Source organism: Rattus norvegicus, chromosome 4, assembly GCF_036323735.1.
Source record: "Rattus norvegicus strain BN/NHsdMcwi chromosome 4, GRCr8, whole genome shotgun sequence".
Lineage (NCBI taxonomy): Eukaryota > Metazoa > Chordata > Mammalia > Rodentia > Muridae > Rattus > Rattus norvegicus.
Genome location: NC_086022.1, coordinates 180,620,244 through 180,645,168, shown reverse-complemented (window position 1 = coordinate 180,645,168; position 24,925 = coordinate 180,620,244). Strand labels below are relative to the sequence as shown.

The following is a 24,925-nucleotide window of genomic DNA, read 5'->3' as shown; positions in this document are numbered from 1 at the left end:
ATCACAAAATACAACACTTATAACAATATACTCTAATAAAATTATTAGTGTCGATATTCTAGTATGCCAAGACCACTAGTAAATAAAAATGACAGTTGATGTGGTAGCCTGCCCCTCTGCTAAGTGGATAATGGGTGGGTAACGTATACACCATGGAAACACTGAATATCAGGATGACCCACATCCCTTTGTGGAATAAGCACAGCCAAAACCGTGCTTCCCTTCCAATTAATGTCAGGACCCTTTGTCCCTTTCATAATGTTACAGTCACTGAAACAGCCATATCTTTTAAACATGTGTACATCCGTTGAAGATACAGCTGTTGGGCTTGACAGAATGGGGTGTAAGAGCAACGGGATCGCAACGGGCAGCTTCTGTGTCTGTTTGCACAGCCTCACTCCTCACTACAGATTTAGGTAAATGCAAAATAACAAGGCACAGAAATACGTCCTTCATATTTCTTAATGAGTACACACAGAGAAGAAGAAAAAAAATAACAGACAAAACCACGAGACCCTGAGTCAGAGTCCCTTCAACAAGCGAGAACTGATTTGCTGGTTCAATTAAAAATCAAGTATGGAACTGTACGGGTGGTATCAGCATTGCATGGGGGGGGGGAAAGAGCTTCAATTTTTATTCCATCTCTTTGCTCGAGAAGTACAATCCCCACCTTCGTCTGAGCCAGAGTCTCATGGAACCCAGGCTGGCTAGGAAGTCACTACTAGGAAGTAGCTAGGACTGGCTTTGAACTCCGGCCTTCCTGTCTTGACCTCCTGAGTAGTAGGGCTGCAGGCATGCACCACCATGCCTGGCTCTAACCCATTCTCCGCGTTCCCAGTTCCTCCCTCTGCAAAAGGAAGCAATAGTGCATGCTTGGTCGTGATGGTTAATCTGATGACTAATAGGGATGTAAAGAAGGCACCTGGGGTAATCCTTCTGTACAGCCTGAGGCCGCTATCGATCGCCGATATATCATCAGCTGGTGATTACTAATGCCATCATCACTGTGGCTGTCAGAGATCAAGTTTAAAGTCTATTAAAAGGTCCCGAATGTACTGCCGGGATAGCCAGGGTCGAAGTCGACACTGTTGGTTGCAAGTACTGTGCCTTTTAATTAGTATCTGTGTAAGTGGTCACTGCCCATTCTCTTGATATTAATTTAGGAAAAGCCTGCATGATTTAACAATCACTGCTAAGAACAAGCAATTTCAATGCCAGGTACCTCAGTAAGCAAATTGTGCAAGCAAATTATTTTGTTTTGTTTTATTGTTGCTTTCCAGAGAGTTTTGCAGAATCCAGGCTGGCCTCTAACTCCCTCTGCAGCTGAACACGACCTTGAGCTCCCGATCCTCCTGCCTCTGCCTCCCAAGTGGTGGGTCCTCAAGTGTGCACCACACCAGGCTTCTACTTCACATTCACGAGTGTCTGGGAGATCACTGTTAGTAGTTCTGCTTTGTAGACAAGGAACAGAAAACTCAGTGAGAAGCCCGGGAATCAACTTCACCAATCCAACAGCAGAGCACACCAACTGTCCCTGCCACCATAGGGGCGACAGGATCTCCCTGGAGGAATCCTGGCAACCAGTGACACAGAGAGGACCTGTGTAGCCTGCTCCTCCCCTGAATGGCTGAGCCCTGTGTGAAGCCCTGGGGGGTCCAAGTCAATGCCTAAGGTATAAACTGTTTTAAAGACTGCTAAGTAACTCCCTAGAACCACAGCAGGCACTCTTTTCGCTTCCCATCTCACGTGACCTCAGTTTCTGCCAGTAACGTACCCTGAAGTCTGAGCTGAAAAGGGAAAATATATGCAAATAAACAAAAGCACCCTACCACATCCTAGACACAGCCTCGCTCTGTTTAGCCAGTGTGCACTGTGACACCATTATGCACCACGGACTCCTGGAGGCTTGCAAATCCTCAGTGAGGAGTCAAGACCCAGATCTCTACCTCCATAGTCCTGAGGTGTCCTTAAGTGAGTAGAGGGGCCCACGAGGCGGCAGTGGCCGAGAACTACAGACAACAAACACCTCAACATCCTCCTCATCAAGCAGGACATAAAAGAGGCCATTCATTTTTAAACGATAGTTTTTCCTGGAAAACAAAAGAACTGGTAATCCTCAACAAGATTAACGCTAGAGCTTGCACAGGCCTGGCGTGGGCACAGAGACAGTGGAGTTGCTTCTTCCAAGGGTCTTTTGAGCTCCCCTTCTTCAACAGCACAGAGCCACTGCAAACCACCTGAGACTTCACACCCACAGATGTGACACGCAGGGGGACATGCAAGGACCAAGGGCACAGGACGAAATGTTAACGCCCGTGGATCCATGATAAGATGGGCCACCCAGCTATAGATGGAGACTTAGCAATTCTATCATGGAGGTCTGGCAATTCTATCATGTCTCAGACACCAGTGAGGCTGGCTTCCTACACTACTGAAGGGGCAGCATACGGAAAGGGCTTAGTGTAACACCCAACACACACAAGGCAGCTGATGAACAGTGTCAAGCGAACACATGAATCCATTCATGTCGTGACCTGGCCTTCTGCAACGGGCACCTCTCAGACACCTCTCCTTAACGCTGGCATGAACATTTAGCAGACATCTGGAGAGGGAAGCTTCCTTTTCTGCTTTGTTCTGTTTTGGCTCTAGGCCTGTTTATTACCACACGTGCCCAAGAGATGCCGAGCTCAGTGACCGAAGTGCGTTTTGCAATTTCTGATGACCCTGTGATGATGCTATAAAGGCATGAATAAATGCTAAAAGACAGAGCAACTGTTCAGTGAAAAAAAATCGTTTCTGGCTGTACTAGATCCAAAGTCAGTATTGCTGTTTTTTGGAAACAATAGTTTCAGCCAAATTTAGTGCACAAGACATTGTTAGCAGAGGACAGAGGTGACAGGGAACAGAGAGAAGGGCTGAAATCTGGCCTGCCGGCTCAGGGTTGAACCAAACAGAAAGATACAGGAAGCATCAGGCACGGGCACTAAACTCAGGGCTTTCACTATAATCCTGGGATAAAAGGTCTCAGTTTCATAAACCAGGCTCAGAATAGCGAGTTCTTTCTATCACACAGATCTATATAGTGAAAGAACCATCCAGCCGGGAATGGTCGCTAAGGTGCCTCTCATTTACAAGGACACGACGGAGGGAGGGTCATGCCGTCATCTGCCTCCAGAAGCTGCAGTTCTAGGCTGCACCCATCTTATTCCTTATCTTTCCTAAGTTTTTTTTTGTTTAATTGTCCTTGGAGCAGACGCTGTCCATGGGAAGCCTGGCAGAGAAATCTCTGATTTCTCATGAAAGTCTGAGTTGTGGCCCACGGCCCTTGGCTTTGCCTTTCCCAGTCTTCCAGGGGAGAGTTGGGGATGCTACGATATTCAGTTTGTAAGGTGGGCAAGGTTTCATGAGGCACAGGCTAGCAAGGAGCTCGCTTTGTAGTGGAGGGTAGCCTTGAACTCTTGACCCTCTGGCCTGCCACTACCTCCCAAGTGCTGGCATTATAGATGTGCTCCAGCACACCAGATAGTGCCTTACATTTAAAAGAAGCAACTATTAGTGGTATGGGTCAAAACGTCTCTGTCTGAAGGCCAGTCTACATGACAAATAGCTTAAGCGAGTCCTCTCAGGGTCTAGAGAGAAAAGACGGAAGGACAGCCATGACAGCTTGAAACCCTTTCTCTCCTTTAGTTCTTGTCCTTTTGCCTTAAGAGTGTCTGTGTGACACACACAAGGCTGACTTACAATAACTGCACACACTTTCCACAAATCAGCATGCAAAGACGGTGACATTAAACCGAGATTAATAATATGGCGATCTCCTTAAAATATAAAAGCCAACCCGGCCCCACCCAAAGATTTGTTAGACATACAACTCTTTACCAAATCATGAGAACAAACTTTTTGAGATTTTATTTTTTTAAACCGAGTGATTCTTAAGGCATTATTGCCCAAACAGTGACAGCAACAAAGGGTCACCTACTCTGATGTGATCAAAGCTCTGTGGGGCTGGGAATGAGTTCATAGCCTCTAAGAGAACCTTTAAAACCAGTGCTGCCCCTGCTACTTCCAGTCCCTGGACCTCTGTCCAACTCAAAGAGATGGGCTTCATCATGACTTGACACTCCAATAAGCACAACTGTTTTTTTTTTTTTCTTTAGTATTTTCCACCCTGGAGGCTCTGAAATGTACGCTGGTGTGTGTTTAGCCAAATCTGTTACACAAGCTTGCGAGTGGGAAGGAAGATGTGCTCAGCAAGTCACTACCCTGTTCCCAGCACACGGCACTGTGTGGGTAGATAACTTGCCTTTTGTACATGGTACACAGTGATTCCTACAGAGCTCACAATGACGAGACGAAATGCGCAACACTGGCTGGATCGGGGAGTGGGAGTCCCCTAAATCTATGGAAACTCTGAGTTTTCCTTGATGCTTCTGCCAAAGTGAGATTTCTGTTTAAAAAAAAAAAAAAAAAAAGACAACTGGGGAGATGCTAGAGAACTGAGCCAGGACTCAGTAGCCCCGGCACGGACGTTTCAAAGCCTTGTCTGAAAACTATTTTAAGTGACTCATCGCTCTAAGCCGACGGGCTCTCTGGCTGGGTGTTTCTTGAGAAATACACATCTATCCTAGAGTCTGTCTGGGCTACAGCCGAAGCCTCCACACAGAAGCTCTTCCCCATGGTGTCTTCTCTCAGTGTAACACAGATTTGTGTGTTTGGGTGAAGGTTCATACTTCATGGGAACTACTGGGAAATTTTGCAATTACATCCTCAAAAGACTGAATAAATACAGACAACAGGATCTTGAAGCAACAGAACAGGGGATGACTATAAAGCGAGCTAAATGCCAACGGGACAGCAACTAGAGCTTTGAGTGAGAATGTCCTTTTCTTTCCTTATCTGCTGGGGTTAGAGCAATGCCTTTGTCTAAAATCAACCCTACTCATTTATTATTTAAACCACGTTCTGCTAAGTTCTCTACTCAAAAAAGAAAGTGACCTGACTCTATATATTAGGTCATTTGCTTCCAGAAATGCAGTAAGTTTAAAAAAAAGAAGTACTATATTCCTTTATACAAAACTGTGACTTAGAAAGATCTGAAATTTAAAAGTTGATTCAAAAGAGATTTTAAAAGCACCAAGAGGTTCTATTTTGTCTAATAATACCAAAGACTAAATTACATGAGAACTCCTTAAAAACATCTTAAAATACTGGATTAAACACAGCAAATATCCACTCTATTAACTAGCAAGGAAGCAAAAGTTGTGAGAAGCAAAGGTATTAAAAAGAGAAGTGGTGCTTAGTGGGGGAGGATGTGGCCCATTCTCAGGTGAGAAGAGACTGCTTTTAATAGTTACATACAACCATGGCGGGTCTGAATGTACACCCGTGGCAGGTCTGAACACACAGCCGTGGCGGGTCTGAACATACAGTCACGGAGGGTCTGAACATACAGTCATGGCGGGTCTGAACACACAGTCGTGGCGGGTCTGAACATCTTTTTAGGCATAAAGATAGAACCAAGAAACCAAGACTGCCAGGCGGGTTTGCCTTTAACATGGCTACACCCTGGCAAGTCTACAAAATGGCTAACTACAAGTCCCAGAAGGCCCCAGAACTGAGTCTCAGATGATGGGGCCTGGGTCGGGGTGGGGTCTCTGAAACTATTTGCATGATTCTGGAACCTACGAAAATGGACATGAAAATGACCTTGATTAACACTTGATAATTTCAATAAATAAATTATGGGATGCGGGAAATAAAGGGCAAATCTTTTAGTAAAGGAGACATAAAAATCAGATGGACAAATTGCAACTGGATCTCGGTTTTTATCAAACCGTAAAGAAATACAAGCTAATTCCTATTAAGAAATTAATTGTTGGGGTTGGGGATTTAGCTCAGTGGTAGAGCGCTTGCCTAGCAAGCGCAAGGCCCTGGGTTCAGTCCCCAGCTCCGAAAAAAAGAAATTAATTGTTGTGTGATATTAGAATTTGATTCTGTTATGATCTTTACTGTTTGACCTAAATAGCAAAATATTTATGGAAAGAATGATGTCAAGACTGGGGTTTACTTCAAAATAACTTTAAGGGGGTACATAGTGGATCATGAGAAGAAACAGAGCAAACAGGGGTAAATATGAGTTGATAATTTTCAGAGCTGGGTGGCAGAAACACAGAAGCTCATTGTCTCTTTTGAGTCTGCTTGGGTCTTCGTGATGAGTGTGCTGAGAGAAGAGGTTATATAAGCTTATAAAACCATTGGGATGCTGGGTAAAACCGAACTACACGGAAGATACATTCAAGTAGGCCAGACCGAGTTATCGCTGACGCCTCTTAGAAGTTGAACTGGCAAGCCGAAATCAGTTAATGTATCACAAAGAGTTAATGTATCAATGAAGGCCAGCACCTGTACTTTTGTGCTTATGTCCATGCCCTGCAAACAAAACCCCAAACCATAGGAATCCCTAACGATAAGGCTGGAGTGATACATCAGTCAGCAAAGTGTCTGACCTGTGAGCATGAAGACCTGACCGCAGCACTGAAGGTCTGACATTCCCGAGCTCAGACGTGAGAACTGCACAGTTGACGGAAAATCGCTCAAAAGAACAACATATGGCATGTAGAGTCAATCGATAAGAATCACCTTGTTTGATCTTTAAAATATTCTCAAGGGGCTTCTCTAACTGACAACGTCTTAAAAACATGAGCTAGTTGTTAAGTGGACGTTAAGCCTCGATAACCCCGTGTTTGAGAATCTTTCAGTGTGAAGATGTTAATGTCCCCAGCAGCTGGCAGTCTGTCCTGCGTGCCTCTCTCCACAACGTGGCTAGCCAGACACAGGGCTTTTTGTGAGGTAGGTGTGAGGCAGAGAGAAGGGGAGCGAGGGCTTCGGGGAGGTCTCGGCGTGGAAAAATCTGTGACGCACTAGATTTGATGACTGAGTGAGGATTATTTATTGAGGGCACAATTATTTATTGGGACACAATTGCTTTGGTTACCCAAAGCACGCTCATTTTAAAAATTATAGCTGGTCTCTCGGAACCATGAGCAAAGACCAAAAGCCTTCAACAGACATCCAATAAACTACTTTTCCAGGAGTGTTTAGACCATTTCAGAATCAGGCTAGAGGACAGGCAGACAGACAGACAGACAGCAAAAGAACCCGGGTCCCCTGAGACGGGGCTCCCGAGGACAATGTCAGAACTCGGCCTTCCATGCAGTTCTCTTGACGCCTTCCCTTGCCTTTCTTGCAGCCTTGAGTGTCCATCCCAAGGTAGCATCACTCTGCCTTCCCCTCCTCCCCACCTTTGCCTGCTCTCCCCAGCAAATCTCCTCACAGGGCCTCAGTTTTTACTACACAGCTGAGCAGGAGATAAGGTTCAGCAGCCTGGGCCCAGTGGTCCAATCAGAGTCCCTGTCCTGACACCGAAGAAGGGTGACATTCTCCCCTAGTTATCAGAGTGGCTAACACAACAGTAATTCTCCTCTTTCTCTTGTTCCCTGTTATCATCTCCCACTCAAGAGAGGGCCTTGATCACAGCTTATCATATAGGGGTCGATAACGGTGATGTGACAGTGACCACTGAATCAAACACCTTCAAAACAGTGTTGGAGTGAGAAGTCACCGAGGGCTTCATCCAGGGCTCTTACAGCCGCTCTCAGAATGAGAGTAGCCCAGCCAGGGGGCGGTTGCTTGTTTCTGTACTGACAGACCCCAGAGTTCTTCACAGTACTCCAGGGGACCCTTTACGGCTGATAACCAGTTACCTATAGGCCTTTTGCCACCTCAGGGAAGGCAGCTCAGGGGCATTCCTGTCCTCGGTAGAGTTAAGAGCTTTGACTTTGAAGACATTACATGGGTGAACATCAACATTAGGTCAGAAAACCAAAGGAGAGGGCTGTCGAGGTGACCCCGTAAGTAAGTTGCTTGCATGTAAGCATGAGAACCAACACACAACATACACCACAAAGCCCAGCAAGGTCACATGTCCCTAAGGCCACGTGTCCCTAATCCTAGAACTGGCAAGTTAAGGAAAAGTGGTCCCTAGGATTCACTAGCCAGCCAATCTAGCCTATTTGGTGAGCCTCAGGATCAGAGACCCTGTCTCGCAAAGTAAAGATTAGGACTGCATAAGACACTTAGTGTCAACTTCTGGCACTGCACACGCACGCACGCATGCACGCACACATGCACACACGCACACACACATGCACACCACAAAGGAGACAGGAAGGCCCTTGAACCTCAGCAGTGGTTGTGCCCCCTGTTCGCAACTGACTTGGGAATAGAGCCGGGCCGACTGCCCTGAATGGCTTTGTGTTGAGATGGCTCAGGCTTGTCAAGCACTCAAAAGAGGAAAAGCAAAACCTGCTTGGCGTGCTGCTGATGGACAAACAGAATCCCACAAGATGTCCTTGGACTCACATCTAAGCAGGCACTACCCAGAAGTACACCCAGACCGGAGGCTGGGATACAATGAAGTCCAGCAGGGAGACCAAGTTGAGGACTTGCACCACATTGTATAAACCGAAATACCGATGGGATTTTCAGTATCTACATCAAAAACTGCAAGTTGTAAAGATGAGTGGAGCGGTGAATTCCCTTGAGTTCCAGAACACTGAGGATCACCCTAGTTTATTTTCCTTTGCTGTGATAAAATGCCCCGACCAAAGCAACTTAAGAGAAAGGGTTTATTTTGGCTCATAGTTTCGGATTACAGTCCATTATGTCGGGGATGTCATAACAACAGGAGAGTGAAGGGACCAGTCACATGGGCTGGTCACATGGACTGGTCACATGACATCCTTAGCCAAGAAGCAGAGAGAGACAAATGCTGGTTCTCAGCTAGCTTTCTCCATATCACACAGCTCAGGATCCAACCAGGGAACAGTGCCAACCACATTGGGCCCGTCGTCTTCCCATTCCAATTAAGGTATTCGAGATAATCCCCCACCCAGGTAGACATAGAGGCCAATCTCCTACATGACTTCAGACCCTGTTGAGCTGCAGCCCCACCCCTACCCTCACCCCCATGCTCCATTGTGAGAGCTATGCAGCCGGTGAGATCCTTCAGCTGCTCTCATGACCATGTTCACGAGCTGGATCCCTTTGATTTTTAATTTAATAGAAACTTGACGAAGATGTGATCGGTAACTGCACTGAGAGCAACCGCTCTCCAAACCCAACTGCTCCCCAAACCTATGACCACCATGCCATCAAAGCAACATAATCCCCAACTCTATCCTAAGTACTTAGGGCTATGCCCTTTGTAAGTGTAGCTTCTGCCCCTCTCCAAGGAAGCTTTTTGCAACACACAGAGACCATTGCAGAAAACCACGACTAGTTAAGATGCAGAGAACAGCTAATCCTGGGGTGCTCAGACCTGTGGATACATCATCCATGACACAGTGCCTGCAGCCAAGTGTCAGGGAGCACCGGAAGAACTGCAAGAGAACCAAGAAATCTGCGATGACTCCCGTGTGTCTCCTAGAAATGACTGGGAAGCATCACCCACGATACCCAGACAATATGGCTTCCTAAACAGGACCTGAACACGGACAATAACAACAGACATTGTATTTATACAATCATGCGCATGTTCACAAAACATATACCTGTATGTAAGAATAACAATAAAAGGAGACGAGGCCAGGAATTTGAGGGGGGCCATGGGAAGAATTAGAAGGAAGGAAGGAAGGAAGGGAGGGAGGAAGGGAGGAAGGGAGGAAGGGAGGAAGGGAGGAAGGGAGGAAGGGAGGAAGGGAGGAAGGGAGGAAGGGAGGAAGGGAGGAAGGAAGGTAGGTAATGGGCTAAATGATATAATCATAGAAAAAAACCCCAACATCCTCCAAATGTTCCTCTAAGGCATGAGCGCGCGCACACACACACACACACACACACACACACACACACACACACACACACGTGTGTGCACATAGACACCCCCCATGCAAAGCAGGATGGGGAGAATAACACAACAGCCATGACATTCGAAGACCCCATCCAGCGCCACATTCTGACTGGCTTTTGTGATTAGCACTTCAGTTTGACATGACCTAGGCTCCCAAAATAATCTATACTTTCCAGTGAAATGGTACCAAGTTCAAGTCCAGTGACTAGTTTTCACTCTTGTCCTGAAGTCACTTGCAGGCTGGCTCTGGTGTGGCCTGTATACATCCCTATGTTGGCCTGCTGTCTCCAGACGCAGCACCAGCAAGCAGGGCTGATTAGACAGCAATCTTAATTAAAATGGCAAGGACAGCACTGCGGGTGGAGGGAGGCGAGGTAAGAACACCCAGACATTTCCTCAGAGCAAGGTAGAAGTGAACAGCCAGCGTATTGGAAACCTGTGAACAGCTACACCAAGAATTAGAGTGACCCTATTGCTCCTCTCCCAGAGAGCTTAGCACAAGTGAGTTTTCTACCCAGGAGTCATTTCGTCTATTAGTGGAGGCCAATAAGGCAGGTGGATTCATCTGTTTGCTATTGCTACTTAGGATATTTTTTAAAGATTTATTTTATTGTGTGTGTGTGCATGCACATGTGTGTGCATGTGTATGTGAATGCGTGTGCCTGTGTGGGCATGTGTGTGTATGCATGTGTGCATGTGCATGTGTATGCATGTGTGTGTATGTGAGTATGCGTATGCGTGTGTGCATGTGTTCGTGCATGTGTACAAGTGTGTTTGTGCATGTGTATATGTGTACATGTATGTGTGCATGTGTGTATGCATATGCAAGTGTGCAACTGTATGTGCAGGTACCTCAGGAAGCCAGAAGAAGGTATCAGAACTTCTGGATCTGGAGTTACAGTCAGTTATGGGCTCCCTGACCTAGGTGCTGGGAACCAAACTCTGCTCGTCTGAAAGAGCAGCAAGCCAGGCCATCCTCCAGCCTCAGGTCACTACAAAGCAACTTGATGATGATGAGTTAGCGTTCTGAATATTCCTGGAGCCCTGAGCCACGATGCAGGAATAGCAAATAAAATCTGTCTGTATTTCAGTGTCCAGCTCTGTGACTCTAAAATGGCCATATCCAAGTTTAGATAGACGCTTTAGAAATAACAAACTTGAGAGGAACAGATGTCGTCGCCGTGTATTATGTGTTGGGGGACACACAGTAGCTCCGTGGGCAAATAACACATTACTTCCCTTTTATCCTGATTACCCCAAAAGTCTATGTACTAGAATTACTCTTGCCAAGACATCAAGACTGAGATGATTCGGATGATTCTGGAGACGAACCTTCTGGGTGGACGTTCTGATTGGCACATGGGCACACGTGAGATGGCCACACATGAGATCGGAATCACCATCTTCTCGCTATTGGAGGACTCATCTTTAGCGCTCTCTTGCCCTCGCTCTCTCTGTTTCTCTCTCCCTCTCTCTCCCTCCCTCTCTCCTCTCTCTCTGTCTCTCTGCCCTCCCACCACCACCACCACCACCACCACCACCACCACCAAGGCTGAACTCTGTAAAGCTGGATGCAGAGGCAAAACTTTCCCCCACACAATTCTGAACATCTTAGGGTTCTGGTCAGTCCTAACCTCACTCTTACTCCTGGAATCCTCAAATACCCCATGCCATTCTCATTAAAATTAATTTTTATATTTGATGCGAGAACCTCACGTGGTACCAAGTTATTTTCTTACTAGTCATCTGTTGTATGCGTTCCACGGGGATTGAATCAGCCCTGTAATTATTATTCCTTAGCTCCAGCAGCCCTGTGACAGTCGTGTAATAAAAGAATATTTCCCGCTGGGACGTGAGGTGCTGTGTTGGGTTCGGGAGCACATATTAAAGGTCCCAGTATGAAAAGCAATGAACTGGAGTGCATGGTGTTCCTAAAAATATTATTCCGGATTTAATTTTTCAAATGTCGAAACGCTTATGTGGAAACCGGCAGTTCCTTTCGTTTTCTGACTTGATGGAAACTTCAGCCTTCTGTTCTCCCGGCTTCCTCTAGTTATAAACCATAACTGATACCTACACCTTCACCCTGACTTGCTATGTGTTCTAGTGCTTCTGGTGCTGAAAGTTCTCTCTGAAAATAGACAGTCGACCTGTCTACGCCATTGCCTCGTCTCCATCCAGATCTGAAACTCCGGAACGCACCTGTATTTCTAGTCCCTCAGAGAAATTTGATATTGAAATATTGAAATTTAAGTCATATTGAAATTCTTCGTGTATGTATTTTGGGACAGGATGTCACCGTGTTCTCTAGACTGGCCTGGAACTTGCAATCCTCCTGCATCAGCCTCCTCACTGCTGTAATGACTGGCATGTACCCCAACACCCAGCACTGTTCTTAGAGTACCCGATTATGCCTTTCAGCCATTACAGATTCAGACTATGAGTTTCGTAATGGATGTTGAATACAGGAAACATGGCTCCCTTCCTTTTAAGCTCTTGACTTAAACGCTCTGACACGATCACTGTGACACACATCTAGGAGTTTGGGTTCCAGTGGGCTGGACTTGGGGACGATGGGCGGAGAGATGAGGTGAGAAGCTAAAGAACTCGGCAGACGGTGGCAGCATCCACCTGCAATCTCAGCCCTCAGGAGGTGGAGGCCAGAAGATTATTGTAAGTTCTCCCCAGCCTGGTCTACCTGGTAAATACAAACAGGCCAACTGGGCCCTAGATAGAAGAACATCACAGAGTCCTTGGGGAGGTGAGGAGGGACAGCAAGCTCTGAAACTGACTTCAAGACAGAGATGCCAAAGGAAGTAATCCACTGTTGGGCTCTCTGAGAGGTTGGCGGGGATCTGAAAACACCAGAGTTACTTTTCTAATGGGCAGTATTCATTACTGTGCAACTGGTGATCTCCCCCAGCTATGGAAACGTCATTTTAGACTCAGGCAGACAGCCCTAACAAGTGTTGCTGAACAGAGAAAAATAAGCCCACGGCATCTAATTTAGAAGTGCCACAGTCTTGGATCCCTTCACAGCATAAGAACTGAAACAGCTCGGGCATGTGAGACATGGAGAAAGGAGGATTGGGAGTGGGAGGCCAGACTTGGCTACTCAAAGTTCACACATGAGACCTGGCCTCAAAATCCAAACATAAAAGTAAAATCTAGAATGATGATCTGGTTCAAACACTAAACAGCTTTAAAAAGCCCAAGAAAGAGCATCTCTTTCCTAGGTGTTCTGCCCGCAGCCCTCTTCTCAGAGAGAACGCTCCTCTTCTTACTAACATTGATGATTTATAACCTCTGCCATCTACAAAGGGCTCTGAACCAACGCCATGTTCTCCACTGCAGTCCCAGTCTACTTTTCCCTTTCCTATAGAGAAATCCTTAGTGACTGAAGTAAAAAGGTTTCGGCCGTTTGCCCGATTCAGGATAAGTAGAGTCACGTTTATGGCCAGATACAGTAGAGGACCGGAGGTAACCTATTTGGTTTCCCACAATTCCACTGGACTAAAATCTCTGAGCATAAATCACCCTCTTAAGTCTCTAAGCACGGGGTCACTGCGCAACTTACACAGGATCCGATCAAAGAGAAGCCTACCTGTGTGGATTTGCCCAGATATCCAAATTGTGTTAGGGAAATACCAATATCCACACCTGAAGTTAAGGAGAGGAAAGTCTGAGAACTGAAGCAGACCCCAAGAGAAGAGTCTCATGGGAGGCTCCGCCCACATTCAGGAAGTGGGCGTGGCTCTGTTCAGCAGAGGGTTTGGTAGTGTGCCCTCCTCACAGGGCGACTTCTCCGGGTCCCCTAGTATATACCAAATTAGAATCACTCCTCAAAGAGGAAAAATGACCCCTGGGAGATCCTCCCCTGCACGTTCATTATCATCAATCTCCAGAGAGATTCAGAACATACTAGGCTGATGTCACAGTGCTGAGGTTGCTAAATGGTGCCATGGCTGGGAACAGAGAAAGTCGAGATAGCCAGACTGATGCCTCCTTTGGAGTTCAAAGCGATCCGTGAAACACAGAGTTTTAAAAGGGACTGTTCTGCCACCCGGGAGAGGTGCCAAGGGTGCTCCAACCTTTAAGAAGTCCACCATCAGTTACTGTTCCCCTAACAGCTAAAGCAGAGAGGTAGATCACTACCTGCTAACTATGGGCTGGCACTGTGCCAAGGGCTTTACACAGAATAACTTGTTGAACCTGAGGGCTGGAACTTACTGTATTATCTCAATAAAGAAACGAAAATCAGGGCTGGGGAGACAGCTCAGGGTGAAGCACCTGACACACAGATAATGTGGACTTGAGCTCTGGTCGCCAGTAGCCAGGTGGAAAGATCAGCGTTACTACAAGAGTCTGTGACCTCACCATTCCATAAGCAGAGACAGGGATGCCCTGGGGGCTCCATGGCCAGCTGGGCTAGCCCACTAGTTTAGTGAGAGACTGTCTCAAAAAACAAAAAAAAAAATATGGAGAAGTGTTTGAGGGAGACACCACAATGTTGCCCTCTGACCTTCATAGGTGTGAACCCAATGCCTTCCTTCTCAGCACATGAATATACTCACGAACACACACACACGCACACACACACACACCCCACCCCCAAATTGAAACCTAGAGACTTTAAATAACTTGCCCACAGTTATTCAGCAAATAACATCTAAGCCAGGACTCAGCACCAGGTGCGGTGTTTACACACCTGCCTTCACCATCTGTCTCTCCCTTCCTGACAGCCAGGAAGAGTGTCCGGAGACCAACCACGTGGTGTGGACAGACACAGGGACCCTGTGTCTGAGAGACAGGGACACACTGCCCACAGCCCTCATCCTGCTGAGATGAGACATGGCCCCACATGGCTTCTCAGAAATTCCAGGAGGAGGGGTGTTTGGGGCAGTCTCTGCTAGCTCTCCTTTCTACCCAGATTCTCTACTGAAAGAAAAGCCAAGGAGGACACATTCTATGGGTGAACTTCAAATCAACCCTAGTGGAAAGAAGGAACAGGAGAAGAGAGCTGTCCACTGTGTGAACTCTCCTCATGCCACACCCAGAAAGCCACCAGGAAGCTCGCTGGAGCTTTTGACTCTTGAAGCTCCAGGGTTTGTGCGTCAGTCATAAACAGTAAGACACGATTTTGTCCCCCTGATGAATTCCTTTCTTTGGAACTGGTCTTTCTGAAGTTGAAATAAAAGCCGGTATTCAAAGCCAATCTCTCTCCTTGCTGTTCCCTTTGTCCTGGCCTTCAAGGACAGATATTCTCCCCTGGAGTATGTTGACAACCATCGAGGCGACCAAAATATCCAGTATGTCTAAGTGAGAGGTTATTTTTAAAATCATTTGGCTTAGAAAACTCCAATCACGATAATTTCAAGGGAATTCTCAGTACACAAATTAAACATTTGAAATTACTCTGCAAAGAGTTTGTGAGTTTGAAATAATCGTAATTTAAAAATATCTGCACCTATGCATATGCATCAGGTGACTCCGAGTTCTATCCTATGCAAAGTTAGTTTGGTGTGTGTGTGTGTGTGTGGTATGTGTATGTGTGGTGTGTGAGGTATGTGTGTATGGTATGTGTATGTATGGTGTATGTATGTATGTGTGGTTGTGTGTGTTGTGTGGTGTATGTGTGTGCGTGTTTGGTGTATGTGTGTGGTGTGTGTACGTGTGTGTGTGTTTGTGTGTGCGCGCGCGCATGTGTGTGTGTGGTGTATGTGTGTGGTATGTCTGGTGTGTATATATGTGGCATGTATGTGGTATGTGGGGTGTGTGGGGTGTGTGCATGTGTGTGTGTGTGTTTGTGTGCGCGTGCGCGCGTGTGTGTGTGGTGTATGTGTGTGGTATGTCTGGTGTGTATATGTGTGGTGTATGGTTGTGTGTGTGGTTGTGTGTGTGGTTGTGTGTGTGGTTGTGTGTGTGGTTGTGTGTGTGGTGTGTGGTGTGTGGTGTGTGTGTGTGTGTGTTTGGTGTATGTGTGTGGTATGTGTGTGGTATGTGTATGTGTGGTGTTTGCATGTGTGTGTGAGTCTGGTGTGTGTGGTATATGTGTGTGGTATGTCTGGTGTGTATATATGTGGCATGTATGTGGTATGTGGGGTGTGTGGGGTGTGTGCATGTGTGTGTGTGTGTTTGTGTGTGCGCGCCCGTGTGTGTGTGGTCAGCAACTATAATGGTCAAGGTGAGATGGAAGGCCAAGGGTTCATGCTCATGTCTCCTGACTCTGCCACGTTGACCCTCTGGGCTTGAGGACGGCATTTACTGTATCTTACTGGACCTCCTCATGTCCAGAAAGGCATAACAATCCCCACCGTTGCATGGATCAAATGAGACAGCCTGAGAATTTGGCATTAGCTTTAAATAGTAAAGTAAGCATTAGAATAGCCAGAATTCGACTACAGAGAAGCCAGCCTGGCCTTTGATTGCTTTCCCAGCTCATGACCTTGGGCGGGGCCAGCCTGGTTTCTCTAAATTGAGGACTGTCCTATAAGATGTGGAGGTGCAAACACAGGGAAGATCTCTGGCAGGGTGGGCACACAATAGGTATTCTGTATGCCGCCGTACCTGTTTCACACACACACACAACTCAGAGCACCATACGTCTGGAGTTAGTATAATCCCAAATGCACTCTGCTGTAACCAGAAAAGCTTTAGCCCGCGTTACACTGTGAGGATTAAGGCTGTGTTCTCTGTATTCTCCGGCCCACTCTTAGAAAGTGATTTCACAAAGCCTACAAGGAACTGTAGTTTAACAAAACCAGTGTGTCAACTCCAACGTAAGGTTTCCTACCCTGCTTTTCAAAGGATGAACTTCACTCTGTGCTACTTATGAAAGCAGGCGTGGGGCCTGGGACAAGGACCAAGCCACACGGGGTGGGCCTGCAGTTGTCACTGAGGCTGTGCAAGATGTCCACAGGGCCTCCCCAGTAGATTGAGTGAGGGCCCTGGGAGGAGCAAGAAGCCTCAGGCAAGAGAAGGCCAGAATCCTGCTCCCGGCCTTGATTGGGGGAGCCCAAGTGTGCCCACAGTCAGTCTCCAAGCAGTTAGGGGTGCAGCCAGGGTGGGGGCGCATGCAGCTGGGTTAGTCTCCACTCCACCATGCGGCTGGCATGCCCGCTGGTGCTTAGACTGAAGAACAGACTTGATGCTTACAATGATCCCAGCCCAGAACGGAGTGTCTCTGACTAGCAGGGAGGGGCTGATGCTCGCCATGAGGAAGCCCAGCACAGTCACCGCGATGCCCAGGGCCAGCTGCAGCAGCGCCAGCAGCAGCGGAAAGCGGCAGCCGCAACAGGTCCTTGCCTCCTCCTCTGCCAGCTCCTGAGCCCCCGGGCCCGGCTTTCGCCCCATGTTCCCGTGGTGGTGCCTGCCTCTGGGCTACGGTGCTGGGCCTGCCTGGTCTGCTGTTGATCTGCTGTTACTGGGCTGAGCAAAAGTGGAAAACAAGGGCGAGCCAGGAGCCTCTGAGGGGGACCTGAGGGGGGTCGCCAACTGCCAACACACGGGGACCTGGCGCCCAGGGCCTGTGTGATGGGAATGCCAGCCTGCTTTGCTTTTTGGTTTCCAGGAAGTGCAAGACAAAGTGATGAATGCTGAAACCGCATGTGTTTAATTAATAGATCACTGAATCCAAGATGGGCTCGGCTACACTAAAAGCTGTGGACTCATTGACAAAAGTTAAATTGAGCTTTTAAAAAAAAATCCCGTAATCCAACTGACAAGGAAGGGAGGGAGGGAGGAAGAGAGGGAGCATGGGAGGAAGGGAGGGAGGGTGAGAGAGAGGAAGAAGGTAGGAAGGAGGAAGGGAGAGAGGGAGTAAAGAAGTAATTTGGGAGGGAGAAAGGAAGTGAGGAAGGAAGGAAGAAGAAAGGAAGGAAAGAAAGAAAAAAATCAGCAAGAGGAAAAAAATAAACAGAACAGAAAAAGAAAATGCTTTTTTTTTCTTATTGAGGTAGTTGCTTTCAAAATGATTGTTCCTGGCCGGTGGAGTGACTGAGCAGGTAAAACCTGCTGACCTCAGTTTGATCCCCAGGATCCAGAGTGGAAGAGTGCGGACTCCTCAGAGTTGAATCCCAGACCTCTAAATGTGTGGCTCTCATATCATACACATGGCTGCACACAATAATCATTAATTAAAACTTAACAATGAAACAATTGCTCATAGAGAGGTCGAGCGACTCATGACACCTCAAATGTGCGTTTGTTTTTAAAAGCTCTTTGTCCCCATCTGCATTCTGAGAGAGTCCCAGCAGCCCCGACTGGGTTCAAACTTGCTGGATATCCACAGAAGACCCTGACTTCTTCATCCTCCTATCCCTACCTATCAACTCTGGGATCACAGATGTGCACCACCCCTCTTTGAAAGCTATTATAATAGTGTCTTAATGAGACTCAGCTTTTGCCTTACACTTTTTCTGTACACCAGTGAGATAAATGCAGCCCACGAATTAAAGTCAGCAAGTCAGAAAACAAAGCAAACTTTCAGTTTCCACTCAGGATGACCAGAACAGGGCTACACTTACCCGGGGCTCAATACAGCCCAGGAAGGCCACCATCAGGGTTGCAGTCATGGTACTTTGAGAAATTCCAGAAGAGACAGACGAAAGCTGGTACTAAAACAGAACATGATTCCCACTGACATGGACAGCCCAGCAGACATGGATCTAACAGAAATCACAGTGAGCCGACAGATTACCTGTAATCAGTTCCTGATCCTCCTTAACAGCACAGCTTCTAGTTGGGCCTAGTGGGCCTAGTTGGGCCTGGGACTGCAGCAGGTGGTTTGTAAGTTCAAGACGCAGATTTAAGGGAGTTTGGGGAAATCTGCAGAGTACTTGTTTGTGGAACGCACTGTCAGTGTTGCTGTCTTAGGGCTTCTACAGCTTGGTAAGACAGGGCTTCCAAAAGCAGCCTGAGGAGGAAAGGGTTATTTTATCTAGCAACTCTCAGGCCACAATGTATCAGTGGGGAAACAGAAGCATTAGAGGAATGCTGCTTATTGGCTTGCTCCTCACAGCTGCTAAACTCTGTTTCTAAAAACAGAAACAAAGTTTGTTTAAATAAAACTCAGGACCACCTGCCCAGAGAAGGTGCCACTCCCTGGTAAGCTGGTACATCCACACCAAATATTTACTCAAGAAAAGACCCCTCAGGCTCACCCACTGGGCAGTCTATGGAGGCATTGTCTCAGCTGGGGTTTCCTCTTCCCAGATGACCCTTAGCCTATGTCAAGTTGACAAAAAACTAAACAGTACATCCCTAGGGCCATGGAGATGGCTCAAAAGCTACTTTTACAGAGAACCTGCTGCTCTTGCAGAGAACCTGGGTTCAATTCCCAGGACCCATGTTGGGCATCTCATACCTATTTTTAACTCCAGCTTGTGGGAAGGCATCCTTGGGCACTTCACACACGTGGTACACATTCATACATGTAGGCAAAACACTCGTGCACGTGAAATGAAAGGAAATGAGTTTGTGGAGCCACCTCTTTCTGAAGAAATGGGGCAGAAAGGAAAATAGCCAATGGCTAATGGAACCACATAGAAGTATACAGAGCTTCTCTTGTTATGGCTTGAATCTTAAATGTCCCTTAAAAGTCCATGTATCAGACCTTGTCTTTTACCTTTGACACTACTGGGAAATGGTGGAGCCTGTAGGAGGTGAGGCTTAGTGGGAGGAAGCTGTGTCCCTGGGGTATGCCCTTGGCATAGATACTGGGACCCTGCCCTTCCTCACATTTTATTGTGTGGGAAACTGTATCTGCCTACCTCAAGTTCTTGTCATGGTAGATTTTGCCACAACAGACCCAAAGTGACAGGGCTCAGTGACCATGGTGAGGCCTCTGACACAGTGAACAAAAATAAACCTTTGTACCTCTTAGGTTGGTGTTGTTCCCCCCACCACTGTCCCCCACCCTACCCCACCCCCACCCTCCAGGGAGATATTTCAGTTCGAGTGCTGAGAAGGAGGCTAATGAAGGAAGGCTGTGGAGAAAGCTCTTCTCTGGGGGATCTTCTGGAATATGTACCCAACGAACACAGCATCAAGATTTCCCTTAACCAACACAGACCTTAGGTACAGAACCACAGCATTTCCATGTTCCAGTCCACAATACGTTCTGTCGTTTATCTGGTAATCGTGAAAGTTCCAATGTGTATAAGCCATCATTTTCTCAAAATCTAAAGCTCCAGTAATAGTTACGATACCAGTAATACCTGGGAGATAGGGTGTGCGTGTGTGTGTGTGTGTGTGTGTGTGTGTGTGTGTGTGTGTGTAGTCTTTAAAAAACAAACAAACAAAAAACCTGTAGCTCTGTAGCTCAAACCTGCATCTTTTATTCTAAACTTCTCTTGTTAATTTCCACTTATAGTTGAGCTGAAAGCCTTGGGGTTTTGATGGCATAAATTTAATTTATATGTGCATAAACAGTTGCTCATGCTAAGGGAACACAGTGCTCTGGGCATAGATTTCCCTGCCATTGTGCCAGGGTGGGATGAGGAGTGTCAGCCATGAGCCCCATGAAGAGATACTATGCACTCTTAGTAATGTCACCCCATACTGCCCACCTCAGTGAGGGAAAGTGAATGTCCTTTTAAAATTCATTTGTGCGTGTACATGTTCATCTGTATGTAGGTGTGTGTGCAAGTGAAGCTGCAGTAGTAGGTACACATGTGTGTGGAAGGCATACTCCAATCTCTCTCCACCTTGCTTTTCGAGGCTGTCACTGAGCTCACAGGGTCAGCCACGCTGGGTGTGAGATTCCCCCGGCCTCTGCTTCCCATGGTGAGATGTGTGGTCTGACAATACTCACCTCAGAAGGTTGGCAAAGTGCTGGTCACAGTGCAGGAGGTATGAGAATAAGGAGTCCAAGGCCAGCCCCAGATACATAGCAAGTTCCTGGCCAGCCTGGGTTATATGAACGCCACCTCAAAACCAAACAAATAACAAAAGAAATGTTTTGATCTAACATTGATAGTTAATCTGCACCGCCAGTCTGACTAAATTTAGACTCCCCTAGGATACACAGCTTTGGGTATGACTGTGCAGGGATTAATTGTGTGTAGGGAACATCCACCTCAAACATGGATAGTACCATTCCTTGGACTGGGGGCTCCAACAAATAAAAAGAAGAAAGGGGGTTAAGCACCCTCTGCCTCCTGTCTGGACACACTGTGAACAGATGCTCCACACCCCCAGAACCATGATGGGCTACACCTGTGAACTGCACCTGTGGACCACACCTGTGGACCCCACCTGTGAACTATACCTGTGGATCACACCTGTGGACTGCACCATGATGGATTGCACCTGCAGACCGCACCTGTGGACTGCACCCTCAAGCAAGACAAAATGAATTCTTTCCCTCAAGATGCTTTTCTCAGGCATTTTGTTGCAACAATGTAAAAAGAACTACCATGTGAATATTGAACTAGACACAGCCAACTTTAACAGGAGAAAATTCACATCTCTCAAACATTTTACCCCCTAACATACTATTATGGATTAGAGACATCACTGTTTTTGACACCTAAATTCTCTCATATCATCTCTCTTTGTATCAAGAGATGACCAGCCCGACCTTGACATATCTTGAGGCATACACATGGCCCAAGAAGGGGGCCTCAGCTTAACATACAACAAATCGGGGCTACCCTGCTCAAGGGGCTCAAGGGCTGGGTCTCCTCCTGCTGGGAGCTCAAGGGCTGGGTCTCCTCCTGCTGGGAGCTGACTGGTGGGGGTTCTTTCCCATAATTTAAAGGGAGTTGTTATGACAGGCAAGGATAGAAAATAAGAGGAAAAGAAGGGGTGGGGGCTGCTGACATTACTTAAGCATTGGAAATCAGCTGTGCCTGAAGCTAGGACCTTCTGGAGCATCCCCCGGGGAGACCGTCTGGTACCACTGTCCCCACAGTACTTAGGATTTGGGACTTCTGGTCCTATTTGATAAACAACACCACTGGAAGCTGGAGTGGCTTCAACAAAACAGCCTGGCTGGCTTGAGAAACTGGAACTTCCCCCGCAGCAGAGCTCAGGTGTGTGCAGCAACACTCAGGTGTGTGCTCGAACACGGCAGGCAGTCTCCATATACCTGACAGGAACAACCCAAGAAAAAGAAGTCCTATCTCACTTGGCTCAGGACTCCAGAGGGTTTCCCTAGAAGGCTCTCTTCAGCTCAGACCGTGCTGGATGCCAGCTCTGACAGCTTTCTCCTTTCTCTCTTTCTAGGCTCCCAGTTCACGGTTTTATATCAAACTATGTTCATAGTGGGTCTTCATTGGACAGCTAATCCTCTCTAGAGAAGCTGTCACAGCATACCCAGGGTGTGTCTCAGTGGTCTAGGTGACTCTAAATCTAGTTGACAGGACAAAGAAGATTTATCACTGCATCAAAGCAGGGTGGCAGGACGTCACTTAGCTGTGCTTGGAATGGCTATTTGTGTGCTGGGAGATGGCCTGGTGACCAAGTTCTGCTAAGTCCTGCCCAGGACACATGTAAGCATAGTGCAGTCTTAACCCCTCTAAAGGCCAAAGGACACACTCCTTTTCTGAGCCCTGTGCCTTTCACGGTTCCTTCTTGGTGGCCAGCCCTCGGGCTCTGTGTTCTCACAGGGAAGGGGCACGAGCAGCGGCCCTTAACGCTCCCATCAACTAACTGTTAGAGGTAGCCGGGCTTGTGACCCTGATGTGACTCGGGCTGGCACAGAAGCGTGTGTAAAGCTTGCTAAGAGGACAAGACCCAGGGTCCAAGCTGGTGTTTCACACGGAAGCTGCACGAGAAGAGGTGGGTTCTTACTGATAGGAAGGTGGAATTCTCTGAAGGTACATGGAGGGCACTGACCTCAGACTCTAGTCCTCAAATCAGAGCACCAGGCTCTTTAATGTCCGTGTCTGTGACAGTCCCCCCCCCCCCCCGTAATCCCGATTCAGGAAGGGGGCTGGAAAAATGTCATTTGCACTTTCCAAAGAGCCAGTATTTCCACTGATAATTCGAGCCTTGCTCACAGAGGATGGGAGTGAGGAAGTGTGGCTCCATTTTTGGCTTCTTCTCTTGCTATTCCCAGGTGTCCCTGCATACCAAGCAGGGAAGGACAGAGCAGAGGTCCGGGGTCCGAATCTTCCCCCAGGGTGTCCCAGTCTCCCCTCAGGGTGTCTGGATACTGAAGCACACTTTGTGGGAGAAGACGAACAGGTAGGTCAACAGGATCCTGGATCTGCAGTGAATGCTGGAGTGAGGAGGTCTTCTCCGAAGATCTCAGTGTTAAGCTATTCAATGTTATAGCTCTTTCAGGGGACAATCAATGAAACAGTTCTCTAAGTATTCAACGAAACAGCTTGTGCACATACATTTTATTGGGGTGAACAAGGACTATATAAACCTTGGAGAGTGGAAAAGGGGTTCTTCTTAGGGTGAAGTCTCCTTGGATGACATTGAAGGTTCTGGGGACACTTCATTTGCATGGAGAGGTGTTCCAGGAAGTTGAACCTGTGATTTCCATCAAGGATTTCATAATTTTTTTCTCAGGTAGACTGTGGAGGTTGGTCTCCACAGATAAGGTAGACAAGAGGAAGCCCTGCTGGGAAACAATCCTCCATTTCCCACTGAGCTCAGGGGAGCTATCTGGACTTTCATGGATTCGTTACTTTGGCTGCCAGCGGTTCCCTTCCTGGGATGGACATCTATTTCGTCACATCTCTGTAGCAATAGATAACTACCATCATTACTTAATCCTACGGTATGCCTAGACTATGACCTTCATAGTTTTAAATAGTGATCGCTAGGTGAGAACAGAAATTGGGAGAGAGATGCTGCCTTCACCCCAGCACCTCCATGCACTCACCCCAGGTTCTCTGGAAGCTTTCACAACTGTGGCTGACCAAATGATTGGCTTTGGGAATGAAAGAATGAATGAATGAATGAATGAATGAATGATCCAATGCTTCAGATAATCAATGTGCCTCGCTACCGACAAATATCAGTGCAGGCTGCAAACCAGCTTAGACCATGTCCAATACTCAAGGCCTCTCCCGGTTACTGCCAAACACCAGCCCCTCAGGGTAAGTCCACCCTTTGCAAATACTAGAAATAATGGGAGCCAGAGAGTGGCTCAGCACTTACCCCTCCTCACATAGAGGACCAGCATTTGGTTCCTAGCAAACAAAACTGTTAACTTTAGTTCCAGGGGACCTGACACCCTCTTCTGGCCTCTGGAGTCACTCAGGCATGGACAAAGCAGACAGATACACATGCACACAAACTCTCGTCTATGTTAAATTTTTTCTTAAGTAAAAAAAAAAATCCATTTTTACACAAACAGAAAGAAATATAATGGGGTGGTTAGCATTTAAAGACAATTCTTAAAAAATAATTTCATAGACTCTTTGAGCAGCATCCACGTTGTGCAGGGACACGCCTTTCAAAAACAGTTGCTGTGAAGAAGTGCATTTGTTGGCGCATCTGCATTCTGTTTTCTAGAACTTGGTCTCCACGTCTCTGTTTCCAATCACCCTGTGTCACCTTCTCATAACTGTCCCCCCATGCCCCTAACCCCCCCTACCTGCCACTCCCCATGGCAGACTCTGATGCCCTGGATTCAGTCTGCAGGTTTCTGTCAGATGATCAGCTTTCTGGACAAAGGTGATCGCCCCATAGGACTCAGGCTCAACTGCCCAGCGAGCACAAAAGCACCTACACTTTGGTCTCTGATTAGCGTCTCCACTTTCATAATCAAATGCTTTTAGATAAGACTGCCCGTCTAGCTGCAAATTATAAACTGACTGGCAGTTCCAAAAGAAACTGTGGTTTTTCTAATGTGTTCCCACAGCATCCCCTATTTTGAGCCACCAGTGAGAAAACACAACTATAGGATTACCCAGTCTTGAAAACAAGATGTCATAAAGGGCCATGACTGTCAACCAGTACCCTTCCAGCAACGAGAAAGCCCTCAACCCTGACCTTCCATCATTGATAAACTGGCATGGTGTTGTTGGCTGTTATCGTGTCTCCAAAGATGAGAAA

General features: G+C 47.1%; 1 protein-coding gene across 3 annotated transcripts in view; it reads right to left on the bottom strand.

Annotated features, from left to right (window-relative positions):
- Positions 1 to 24,407, bottom strand: part of Sspn (sarcospan) — a 46,132-nt gene extending 21,725 nt beyond the window's left edge. The window contains exon 1 of one of the 3 annotated variants that reach the window (XM_039108232.2): positions 20,721 to 24,407. Coding sequence is in view for 2 of the 3 variants with exons in the window: in XM_039108233.2 (XP_038964161.1) it covers positions 17,063 to 17,260 (198 nt within the window). In the remaining variant the exon portion in view is untranslated. Of the gene's footprint in view, positions 1 to 17,062; positions 17,478 to 20,720 lie in introns of those variants that run through there. The other 2 variants (XM_039108233.2, NM_001109255.2) reach the window with 2 other exon arrangements.
- Between the last annotated feature and the right edge of the window lie 518 nt (positions 24,408 to 24,925).